Below are 13,478 nucleotides of genomic sequence, written 5' to 3'. Positions count from 1 at the left end.
TGTTTGTTATATATGCTCCCTTCCCTCGACCCCCCGGGTAGCTTGAAGCATAATTTTCTAACTCACAGTAATAGTCTTCAGACTATGATTCCCCTATTCTACCTATTGTGTCTGCTTTTTTTTTTAATTGAGAATAAAGACTGAGATTAAAAGGACTGAAGAAAAGTACATGCAGCAGTGAATCAATGATTTATTTTGATGGTTGGTGGAATTAAGTGACAAGCTGTAATTTCATTTTTACCCACAAGATGGTGAAATTCTCATTAGTCTTTAATTTCTTGAAACTAATATGAACCGTTAATTTATAACCTGCATTTGACATTATTTATTATAAGCACTTTAATTTCTTTTTACAGCCCATCTGCTGGCAAGGCCAAGATTAGAGCAGCTCACAGGAGAATCATGATTTTGAATCACCCAGATAAAGGTAGGTAAAATTCCTGTTTTTCATAATATGTGGATCAGATTATGTTCTGAACCTTTCCATTACTTAAGCTCATTATAAATGATTATATAGTTGAAATGGAAAGTTTATGTGTCACATGTGTTGTGATTTTTCTTGTAAATAAAGGAGCCTTTAGATAGGAGTTCAGTGATTAAGAGAAGTGATGGATTTATATAGTTACCAACTTTTGAGAACTTAGTTATTGATTTTTGTATATGAGTACCTACCCCCTGTTTGAGGCTCCTAGCATTTTGATGGAGAAAGAAAAAAAATAATGAGTTGTAGACTCTTTGACTGTATAAACTAAATCAATTTAGTTTCGTCATGAATTATATTTGTTAAACCTTACACATAAAAGCATAAGATTTAGGGGGTAGTCTCTAAATCTCTAAATGTAAGATGTCACAGATGATTCTGAATTTCTTAATTTTGTTCTGGAAGGCTCTGAGGCTGAGCCCGTTTGTTTTTAACTGGCCAGGTTTTTAATGTAAATTTATCTTACAGAAAGACAATGATTATAACTTTAACTACACTACAGCTGCTTGAGAGAGAAAGCCCATATGCTCATTACTGTTTCTGCTCTAAAATAACAGATGGTAGAAAGTTGCACTCTATTTCCGAAGTCAGAAGTGGGGGAGCAGGGGGCAGAGAGTGAGGGTTTCTTGGATTCTTACTTACAGACTTTTAGTTTTCTAATTATTTTGAAAAAAATTAAACAAATTTTGGATTCCTACCAATCCTGACTCCAAAATAGGCCTCCCCCCCTTAGCTTTCTCACTTAATTACTTACTATAAAAATTCTTTTCACTAAATGTCATCTCCTTTGGTTTTTGCACTTGCTGTTCTTTAGTGTGAATAAATAAGAGAATAAACTTTGAAAAGAGGTTTCGCTTAAAATTGCTAAATAGCTTCAACAGTCACTAAAAGATCCATTCAATTAATTTACTTTGCATTGTGGTCTTTCAGAGTAATTGACTCAGAAAGAAATGTGTTTAAGTGCCTCTTTGAAGCCCTCTACCTCCTAAACATCTTCTGTCCCTTCCAGGTCAAGTATATGCCCTTCTCTGATTGATTGCAGTGGGATCAAGTGCTCATGTCTTTCGGATGATTGACAGGTTGTTGGTTGTGTCTGCTGGCAAGGAAGCCAGCTCTAAAATGTTTCTACAAGAATATGTATTTTTAAATACCTTTAGTTAAAAAAAAGAAAGAAAGAAAGAAAGAAAATGTTTATGTATTTTATGAGCCAGTAATGTTGAAGGAATTACTTGATTTACTTTGAGATTATATATTTATCGGAAGTGAAGTTGATGTCTGCCCATAGTGTGCTTACTAATATCCTTCAGGCTGGTCTTGCGTTGGTGGCAGAGTGAGGGAGTGGACCTGGAAGCAGGAGGCCAGCATTCTTCTCTGGCTTCTGCCTTCTAGCTCACAAGAGGCTTTGGACACTCCCTTGATCTCTCTAAATGTCAAGTTTATCATCTATAAAGTGAAGGGATTTATTTCTTCTTAGTTTTGATTGAAGTACAGTCAATTACAATATGTCAATTTCTGGTGTGAAGCAAAACGTCCTAGTCATACATATACATACATATATTCGTTTTCATCTTCTAAAGCTTTTTTTGGTTATATGATATAATGTAATGTTTGTATTGCCTATTCAATTAATGAAGAACCTGTACACTGTATCTCTATTCAGATCACATTTTAACTTAAGAAGGATACTTTTAATCAAACGTTGTCAACCACAGTTGTGTTGACAACTGTAGACATCTTGTCTGTATAATTGCTCACTCACCCAAAATTTTAAAACATTTGCAATTTCAGAGTTCATAGGCTTCTTAAAACCCATTCGTATACTCATAGTTAAGAACTCCTGCTTTAGTAAAAGTATGGTGAATTAAAGAATATTGCAGCTACTTGAGGGAAAAAAAAAACTCACATATGATGGAGTTGGGAGATGATAGCTTATAAACGTGGTAATTGTCTCTTGAGAAGGAAGGTTGTTTTGTTTTTCCTTGTTTGTAATGAGAAGAAGATAGATTTTTGTTGTTGTTGACTTTCACAGTGGTTTCTATTTTCTAATTTCTAATTCTCCAGCAGTTATAATTTGCTTTGGCCAGGTCATGGAGTGGTTGCAAAACTTGACTTCTCTTCCGAGTACTTCTGAAATTTATGAATGTTCTTTTCCCTACCACCCCACCCGCAACTGACTTTTCAGTTGGTTTTACTGCCAGCTGGTAAAACAAAGCTAGAACTTCAAGTGTGTGATCAACTATAATCTGTTACATATTTCATTATCAGCTTGTGCAAAGAAAGTGACACCAGAAAATTAGGTGTGGGAAATGACTGCAAATAAATTTTTTGTAGCCAGTTTTAAATGAGCATTCAGATGTGTTTTGGTGAAAAGTAAATTTTGCCTTTTGAATTTAGTGAGAGAAAAGGTTAATGTGGTAAAAATGTCTCAGGTCTTTGATCTGATGTTTTCAAAGTACCTTTTAGATTATAGTTTTTTAAGTTACTGGAGGAAAAGTTAGTTGTTATGAAATCAGTAGTTTGATACGAAGGCCTAATGAATATAGAAAGGAAGACAGGCTAGTTAAAGATGAAAGACTGTAGAACCTCAGAGATCTCTCATAGACTTATCTAATCCAGTGCTTCTCAAAGTGTGGTTTGCCTTTTCATGCTAGACCACAATTTGTTACCTTTGTCTAACAAATTAAAAATCGAAAGGGACCTGGGTATAGCTCAGTGGTAGAGCGTAGAGCACATGCTTAGTGCGCACGAGGTCCTGGGTTCAAGCCCCAGTACCTCTATGTTAAAAAAAAAAAAAAAAAGCACTACAGTGTTAACGTAAATAAAAATGAGGATGTTGTTGGTGAGAAATATATATTAAAAAAATCTAAATTAAGAATTCAGAAATCTTTATAGCTATTTGACATGGCTATGATATCCAAGTATGGGATACTTTTGGGTTTTGTAAAAGTGTTAGTCCACCACAGATTAGAAAAAAAATTTTAAGTACTTCACCGTATTTTGAAGATGCTGATCTAATCAATGCTGCCTCCTAAATCACATTGTTTCTGCTCCATCCTGGGGAAAATTCCCTGTTGGCTCTTCTTAAAGATTTTTAGTGATGGAGAACTTCCTGCTTTGTAGGGCAGCACTCTGGTAGACAGCAGTAACTACTAGAAAGTTCTTTTTTACATTTAGCTGAAATCTGCTTGCCCACAGCAAAGTTTCTTAGTCTTTGTTCCATGTATGTCCCCTTTCAATACATAAGATTCTCTTCTTTAATAGTATTTAAATCAAAATTAAATTAAATATTGGGATTAAAAACAAATCAAAGTAATTATACTGTTAAATGGGTTTTCCCTAATTACTCTAATTGTAGAAGAAGCTAAATTTGACATGAAGCCCTGGTAATAATATAATTTATTCCAATATATTATAAGTAAAAGATGTATCATAAACATTTAGAAAATATATGATAACTAAGAGTCAGCATGGAATCAGTAAGAAAAAAAAGGTCATGCCTAATTAGCTGGATTTCCTTTTTTTTGATGGGTGCACTAGATTATTATTTATTTCAGAGGACTCATCTTTCATTTCCCTTCATTTCAACATTTTATTAGGTTTAAGGTTTTGTATTTGAGTTAATTATTTTTTGGTAAAGAGATAATTTTGTTTTCTTGCACATTAATTTTCCTTGGTAAGTGCTGAGATCTTTAAAAATAATGAACATGGCTTATTTATCTTTAAAACCTACATGGTTGATATTTAATAAATTCTAATTTTTTTCATGAGTGAATGAATAAGAAAATGGATAAAAAGAAGGCATACCAATGAAATTTACAGGTAAAATAGTATTGGGAGTGAAAACAAATATATAATAATCACATCAACATTTTAAAAGACTCATTAGATTGATATGAAATGACCTGAAACTATCTTATTTATTTAGAAATTATTCATTCAACTTCTATGTTGTACCAGAACGTTGCGTTAATAAATATTGAGGCTTACACTGTAGAACAGGTCAACTAGGTGTTTGTCCTCTTCAGGCATACGTTCTAGTGGAGGGACAGACAAAAAACAAGCAAGCCTATTTCAAGTTGTGGCAGGTGCAATAAAGGTACAGTGGACTGAGATTATAGAATATGGGAAAGAAGCAACTTTACACGGGCTGACTGGGAAGGCCTCTCTGAGGAGACCTGAGGGATGAAGAGAAGCTATTCCTGTGAAGAGTGATTGGAAAGTAAGGGAGCTAGCACGTTCCTGGAGGAAAGAACTTAGTGTGCTTAAGGACGTGGAAGAAAACTACTGTGGTAGGGGTTTAAGAAACAAACAGAGAGGTTGTGCGAGGTGAGATGGTGCCCAGATTTTGAAAACAGTATGCTTTCTGATAAAGAAACACTGCAGGTTCTGTATAATATTTGAACTTTATTTATTATGCTGTCAGGTTTTATGCAGTAGAGTGATGTAATTCAATTTACTTTTTAAAAGGTCACTTTTCTGTTTAATCTCTTATTTTTAGGTTTGCTTTGTATTGAAGTAGAATAAATAGGCAGAGAAGTGCATAGATCATGAATATATATCTAAATAAATTTTTACAAATACACTCATGTAAACAGATCATCTGAGTGATCATTCATTCAACAGATATTTATTTAAGTAGCTAATGCAGTTGGTGAACTAGACACTGAACAAGATAGCCACGGGCCTTGCCTTCGTGGAACTTGTATTGCGCTGGGAGAGACAGACAGGACGTAGATTAAAAATGGCCACACGTTCTTCACAGCACCTCTCATCAAGAGGTGGTCTGTTTCCTGACCATGTATATTCAGGCTGTCCTTGTCACTTGCTTTGACCAATAGAGTACAGCAGAAGTGACACGGTATGTATTCAAAGCCTGGGCCTCAAGAAGCATTGCAGCTTCAGCTGTTAGATCTTGGAATCCAGACACCACCACATGAATAAAACCAGGTTCACCTCCTGAAGGATAAAAGACCACCTTGAGCGTGAGGACTAGCCATCCCCGATGAGGACCCAGTGAGGCCATGCTGGGCCTTCCAGCCCTAACTGACCTGACCCAGCTTGGAAGAACCACCCAGCTAGTTCATAGAATAGTTATTATCAGCCACTAAGTTTTAGGGTAGTTATGCAGAAAAGGCTAGACTGAAAAATGTCACATGATGATAAGTGCTTTTAAGAAAAATAAAGTCGAGTTGGAGAGTAGAGGTTGCCAGCTGGAGAGGAGGCAGCTGCAGTATTATTTATGGCTGTCTCAGAAATTCTCTGTAGGAAGAAAATACTTGAGCGAAAACCTGAGGCAGTAAGTCATGCAAAGATCTGAAGAAAGAGTATTTTGACCAGAAGGAACATCATGTGCAAAGGTTTTGAAATGAGAACATACTGTGTGTTTCTGGAACTGTAAGGAGATTGGCTTGAGCATGGTGAGCAAGGGGAACAGTGATAGGAAGTATGATCGAAGAAGACACGCAGGACCAGGGGATGGAGAAGCTTGCCAGCTATGTTGAGAACTTGGGCTGTCTAATTTGCTGAAGTATAGTTATGTATGGTATTCCTTTATAATCCTTTTCATTTCTCTTAGCTATGATAGTAATGTCTTCTCTTTGACTTCTGATGGCAGTCATTTGAATCTGTTTTCTTTTTTCCTGGTCAAACAAGCTAAAGGTTTGTTTTAATGATCAACAAGCTAAAGGCTTCTTTTCAAAGAATCAGCTTTTGGGCTAATTGATCTTCTCTCTTTTTTTTTTTTCCCCTAATTCTCCCCTTCATTAATTTTTGTTTTAATTTTTACTATTTTCTTTTTGCTTTAGGTTTGGTTTATTCTCTTTTCAGTATCTTAAGCTTGAAGTCAAGGTTATTGATAGGAGATCTTTCTTTTATTTTTTAACACAGGTATTTACAGCTATCTTTGCCTTAGCTGTGCCCCGTAAGTTTTATGTCATGTCTTTATTTATCTCAAAGTATTTTCTTGTTTTTCTTTTGATTTCTTCTTCGACCTATTGATTGTTCAAGAATGTGTTTAATTTCTACTAATTTCTATTTATTTCCTAAATTTGTCCTTGTTACTGATTTCTAATTTGATTCCACTGGGGTTGGAGAATATAATGTATTATTTTAATCCTTTTAATTTACTGAGTTTTGTTTTATGGCCTCGCCAGTGATCTCTCCTGGAAAATGTTCCATATACACTTGAGAAGAATGTATATTCTGTTGTTGGGTAGACGTTCTATAGATGTCTGTTAGGTCTAGTTGGTTTTAAGTGTTGTCCACGTCTTCTATTTTCTTGTTGATCTTTTGTCTGGTTGTTCTATCCATTATTGAAAATGGGGCATTAATCCTTACTATTGAATTGTCTGTTTCTCTCTTCATTTTTCTTAGCTTTTTGTTTCATGTATTTTTTGGTGCTCTCTTGTTAGGTGTATACATTTTTATAATTGTTATATCTCTAGTAACATTTTTTGTTTTAAAGTCTATTTTGTTTCATAGGAGTATAGCCATGCTAGCTTTTCTGTGGTTGGTGTTTCATGATATATCTTTTTCCATCCTTTTACTTTCAATTTATTTGTATTTTTGAATCTAAAGTCTGTCTCCTGTACACAGCCTATAGTTGGATCATGTTTTTTAATACAATCTGACAACCTAGTAATTGATTAGATTGTTTAATCCATTCACATATAATGTTATTATTGATTTAGTTGGATTTCTGTCTGCATTTGCTTTTTGTTTTCTGTCTCATGTCTTTGCCCCATCTATTATTCTTCCTTTACTTCATTCTTTTGCACTGAGTGAACATTTTGTAATGTAGTATTTTGATTTTATTAATTATTTTTTATTATTTTTGAATATTTTAAAAAGTAGTTGCTCTCAGATTTACCATATACATCTTAATTTATCAGAATCAGCTTCAGATTTATACTAGCCTAATTCTGATAATATATAGAAACATTACTCCTATGCAGCTCTCTTCCCATTTCCCCCCTTTTGTGCTGTTGTTATACATATAACATCTACTGTTACAAACCTGACCTGTACACTGTTAGAAACATTACCTTACCGTCTGCTGTGATTTTCCCTTAATCCACAACAATTTAATCCTATTCATCTCCTTTGTGCTGTTACTAGCAAATGTATTAAGTATGTATTATTATCTGTATGTTATAAGCCCAACAGTACATTTTATGCATGTTATTTTATACAGTTGCTTTTTCAGTCAGTTAAGAGAACAAAGAAGAAACAAAGAAAATTTATGTTGTCTTCTATAAGTACACAGTTATATTTACTAGCGCTGTTTGTGTGGATTCAGATTACCATCTGAGGTCACTTGCTTTTATCCTGAAGAAGTTCCTTTAGGATTTCTTCTAAACTGGGTCTGTTAACAGAAAATTCTTCAGATTTTTGTTTACCCAGGATAGTGTTTGTTTCACCTTCATTTCTGAATAACAGCTTTGCTGACTGTGGGATTCTTAGTTGACAGTTTGAACTTTGATTACGTTGTCCCGTTGCCTTCTGGCCTCCATTGTTTCTGCTAAGTTAGCTGTTAATCTTATTTAGGGATTCTTCCATAAGTGATGCATTGTTTTTCTCTTGCCACTGTTAAAAGATAAACTGAAGCATATTAAATGTTTAGAGTTTGTTGGAGCAAGTTATTTGAATCAGGCAGCAGCAAACCGGAAGTGGTTAGGAGCGCCCTACAGGAAAGACTGTTACAGAGAAGAGGCAGAATCAAAGCAAGGAAATTACTTGACCAGCTGTAACTGAAGCACTTGCTTTATTTGGAAAAGCCTAATTCATGTTAATTTCTTAATGTTGAGGGACTTACAGGCTTAGGTTTTGGTTTGATTCTGTAGTCTGCTAAGGCATTAAAGCCACCTCAGTTTAGTGTCCTCTTTAATTAATTTACTCCACAGGCAGACTCTCTGCCAGGATTCTGGAGCTGGGAGTGGGAACTATGGCAAGCTTCTCGCTGAGTGAACCCCCCCCCCCCAGGAGCTAGGGAGCATGAGACAGAGGGACAGTCACCCAGGGTCTTCCCAGCTCGCCTCTGCTGGGGCGGAACCACCATGCCTTGCGGGCTGGGAGAAGAGCTGTTGAGGTCCCACTGTTCTAAGGGAGCCTTGCCCAGGGTGGAGCCCAGGCTCCGCTTTCCTGGGCCTTAGCTTCAGCCTCAGGCATCTGGGGCAGGAAGAGGCAGAGGTCCCTCTTCTCCCGGAAGGGAACCCCTCTGTCTAGGAGCTCAGGAGAAAGGAGCCCCCTGTCTTGCTACAGTCATCCAGCGTGGGGTGTCTGCCTTGCTGTGCTGGGAGGGGAAAAGAAGGGAGCTGTCGTGGCTCAAAGGCCACAGATTCCTGCCTTTCTAACCGAATTTTCAGTTTCTTTAATAGATAGTTCTTGTGTGTGTGTGCTTTTAAGACCATTTCCAGAGGCTTCAGATGTTTGGGAGTTTTTTATATAGTTTTTACCAGTTACATTGGGGAACAGATCAGTGGAACTCCACATGCCAGAAGCCAGTCTCCTATGTGTATATACACATTCCACATGATTTTAACATATTTTTTTTAAGAAGGGTGGGTGGCTTTTAAGAACCATTCAGATCAGCAGATGGCAACACTGCTTCTATCTTACAGATTTGGGATGTAGACATTCCTAATGAGAATTAAGGAATCTAGAAAAATCCATGATAGTATCTGCATAAGAAAGACCCAAGGATAAAAGGGACTTGTATCTTCTTAATCCTCACGTTGGTGTACTTTCTGTGAAACTCGCGTTAGTAACGCATTATCCAGGCACACCTGAAGGATCCTGAGCTCAGTTCCAGACCACTGCAATAAGGCAGGTTCCACAGTAAAGCAAGCCACGTAAATATTTTGGTTTCGCAGTGTATATAGAAGTTATGTTTACACTATACTGTTGTCTATTAAGTGTGCAATAGCATAATGTCTAAAAAACAATGTTCATGCCTTAATTAAAAAATAAAGCTGTTGGAAAAACGGCACGGATAGACTTGACACAGGGTTGCAACAAACCTTCAGTTTGTTAAAAACACGCAGTATCTGTGAAGTGCGGTAAAGCAAAGCGTGTTAAAATGAGGAATGCCTGTACCTAACTTTGAAACAATTGTTAATTGTAGAATATTTGCATATTTTCTTTTGTGCCGGTTGGGAATTTTTACCCAGATGTTTGTTTATTTTTTAAGCATGCACTCCTAACACACTTTACCTGGTTTCTGTATCTCTGGAGTGGTTTTACTTCTGTGAAACTGGTGTTTGATGCAGGAAAATAATAGAATAGTGACTCAGTACTTCCTTCTCCCCATCAAGGATAGGTGTCCCACCTGTGTACTCAGAGCTGTGCTGATAATAGATCTCTCTAGATCTAAGGCGCGATCACTCTTCGAGGTATCTATTATCTAATGGGTGGATAGACACATATGTTTAAAAGGTAGATCACAGGTATGATCTCAGTCTTCTCAAGAAGGAAGAGAACCTGAGATGGGATTTCAGGCTTGAAGAAAGTCTAAAGGTTTATAACAAGCACATGTTTAACATGGTAGGAATTTAATAAGCAAGAAATTTGGTAAACAAAATGAGAGGCAGGGTGGTGTGGTGACTGAGAAGAGTGCAGGCTCAGGAGCCAGGCGTCCTGGGAATCCTGGATCCACGTCGTGTTCACTCTGGCTGCTGTTGGGCAAGTAACTAAGTGTTTTTGTGCTTCATTCTCTTTATGTAATGAAAATAAGAATTGAGCAGCTACGAAGGATGGTTGGAAGAGGCAAATGCAATAATATATTAGAATAACGCCAAGTCACTGTCCTCGTCACCGTGGTCCTGTCACAGGTTTACTGAGCCGCTGTGATTTGGGGGCAGTGTGAATTGGTAGTGTCGTCAGACTTCAGTAAGGTCAGCACATCTCCAGTGTTAGTTTCTCGATAAACTTTTAAAATTGAAATACACATTCATAATAAAAGTACACAGATTGTAAGCATACAACTCAGTGAATTGTCATAAAGTGAACTCATTTGTGTAGCCAGTACCCAGATTAAGAAATTAAACTGCCCCAAAATTTTCTCTTCGTGTGCATTTCCAGTCACTCCCCATGCCCCAGTAGTGATCACGCTCCTGATTTTTGTGGCCATAGATGAGTTTTGCCTGTTTTTGAACTTTATGTAAGTAGAATCATGAAGTGTGCAGTCTTTCATGCTTGCCTTCTTTCATTTTGCTATCTTTGTGAGATTATTCACATAGCAGTGAATGCTGTAGTAGGGAATCATGCATATTCATTGCTGTATGGTATTTCATGGTATGTATATCCTGCCATTTATCCATATTTTTCTTTTGGGTTGTCTCTCTCTTTTGAATTGACTTGGGAACATCATATATTCTTCTGGTGTTCTAGATATGAGTCCTTTGTGTTACAGATATCTTTCTTTGTGGCTTGCTTTTATTTAGCTTTAATGATGTTTATTTATAAACAGAAAATTTAAATTCTGATATAGTTCAGTTTATAGTTCAAAGTTTTCCTTTATAGTTAGTGCTTTATTTTGTTTAGGAAATTTTTGCCTGTCTCAAGGTCATGAAAATCTCAACATCGTGAAAATAATTTCTAGAATCTTTGTTATCTTACATAATTATATCAGTAATGAACTGGAATTGATTTTTGTATAAGGTGTGAGATAAGGGTAAAGTTTTAATTATTTTTATATAGACGTCAAAATGGTCCTGCATTATTCATTGAAAAGGCATCCCCCACACCTCCCAGTAATCTGCAGTGTTACCTTGTTACAAATCAAACAGCCGGTATTTATGAAAATATTTCTCTACTTTCTTTCTTCTTCCTTTGGTTAATTTTTTTTAATGCTTGTGCCACTACCATAATGTTTTGTATAGATTTATAACAAATCTTCATTTCAGATAGTGTAAATTTTTCAAGATTTTTGTTACTGAAGATTTTTTTTTTCTGTTTAGCCCTTTACATATTAATATAAGTTAGGAACTGTCTCGTCAGTTTGCACCACGTGCGCATGCGCAAGCACACATGCTTTCACACACAAACCTCCTGGGTTATGACTGGGTTTGCTATGACTCTGTAGATCAATATCCTGGGGAGCATTGATGTCTTTACGTTGTTGAATTTTCCAGTCTGTGAACAAGACATATCCTTTCATCTATTTAGGTCATCTGTAATTTATTTCAATAAGATTGTTCAGTTTGTAGTCATATCCATAATTTGTTAAATTTATTCCTAGGTATTGATTTTTCCAATGCTACTATAAATTGTATTGTTTTATGTAGTTATTTATTTCTAGGACATAAAAAAGTTAGTTTTGTGTATATTGCTGTTGTATCCAGCATCTTGTTAAATTTGAATAGTCTATGATTCTGTCTTTAGGTCCTTTTGGATTTTCTACATACTCAATTGTGTCATTTATGAAGAATGACCATTTCTTTTCAATCCTTGTTTCTTTCTTTATTGGGAATAGAGAGGGGGCATTTACTGCAGTGGCTAGAACCTCCAGTAAAGTGTTAAATAGAAGTGATAGTGGGCATCCTTATCCTGTTGCTGATCTCAGTCAAAGGTTTTAACATTTTACTACAAAGTATAATATTTGCTGTATTTTTTGAGAACTCCTATCACATAAAAGAAGTTTATGCCTCTACTCTTAGTTTACTAAAAGTTTTTATTATGAATGTGTATGGAGTTTTCTACATTTGTTGAGATGACATGTGAAATGTATTCCTTATTCTGTTAATGTGATTAATTACATTGATTAATTTTCTAATGTGAAATCCAGTCTTGGATTTCTGATATCAGCCTAACTTGGTTGTGTATTTAGCCTGATTTGCTAAGCTGATGATATTTGTTTTTGCATCTATGTTCATCTTGTGATATTTTCATCAGGGTTTGTATCAAAGATACGCTGGCCTCATAAAAAGAATTGAAATATGTTTTCCTTTTTTTCTTCTCCTTCTCACTCTCCCTCTCCCTCCTCTCCCTCTCCTTCCTCTTCCTCTTCCTCTTTTTTTTTTTTTTTTGAAAAATTTAGTCATACAACTATCTTTGCCAGACTTTACTTGTGGGAAGATTTTTACTTACAGATTCAATTTCTCAAATAGTTATGATTCTTTTTTTCCCATTTCTTGTTATATTATTTCTTCTTGATATATTATGTTTTTCCTAGAGGTTATTTCATTTAAATTGTAAATGCTTTGGTATGAAGTTGATTAGCTTTTTTAAAAAAACTAACCTTTGACATTGTTAATTATCTTGATTGCTAATTCCTGTTGTGGTATTTTCCTTGGTGCATGGGTTATTTATACGTATACTGACTGATTTCCAAATGTTGGGATTCCCTAGATGTGTTTGTTATTGACTTCCAGCTCAAGTCCACTGTGGTCAATTAACATACTTACATCAGTACTTCTCAAACTGTCTGTGATGGAGGACGTGATTTTTTCGCAATCTCTGGTGGACTGGTAACTTTTGTAAAATATAACAAAAAATGAATTTATTAGAAAATTGAAATAAAAAGATATGCAAGTTCTAAGCCCCAGTTTTTGTTATTAGATTCTACAGGTACACACTACTGTGTTAAGTGGCTATAATATTTTCTAAGCACTTATTCTCAGTTTCTCAGCCTGTCTAACTGTGGTCCCGTAACAGCTGCATACCAGCACTAGTCCGTGGAACACAATTCAGGGAGCACTGCTTATTATGATTTGAGTCTTTGAAGTTTGTTGAGACTTGCTTTATAGCCTTAGCACATGGTCAACTTCGGTTAAGTGTTCCATGTACAGTTTAAAAGGTGAGTTCTGCACTTGTAAGATGGAGTGCTTTATGTATGTCATTTAGATTGAGGTTCATCATGTTATTCAACTTTTTGATATTCTTATTACTATTTCTTTTTGTGTAATTGTTCATCTATGAATTACTGAGGGAGGTATATTAAATTTCCCACTGATAATGGATTTGTGTCTTTTCTGTCTGTATTTCCCTTATACATCTTGAA

General features: G+C 35.7%; 1 protein-coding gene across 1 annotated transcript in view; it reads left to right on the top strand.

Annotated features, from left to right (window-relative positions):
• The window catches only part of DNAJC15 (DnaJ heat shock protein family (Hsp40) member C15), a 53,475-nt gene that overhangs the window by 36,762 nt on the left and 3,235 nt on the right, over window positions 1-13,478 (top strand). Inside the window, exon 5 of the mRNA XM_031684712.2 lies at window positions 357-427. Within this exon, the coding sequence (XP_031540572.2) occupies window positions 357-427 (71 nt within the window). The remainder of the gene's footprint in view (window positions 1-356; window positions 428-13,478) is intronic.

This window comes from Vicugna pacos, chromosome 14 (assembly GCF_048564905.1).
Source record: "Vicugna pacos chromosome 14, VicPac4, whole genome shotgun sequence".
Taxonomy (NCBI): domain Eukaryota; kingdom Metazoa; phylum Chordata; class Mammalia; order Artiodactyla; family Camelidae; genus Vicugna; species Vicugna pacos.
This window is presented reverse-complemented; position numbering and strand designations above follow the sequence as displayed.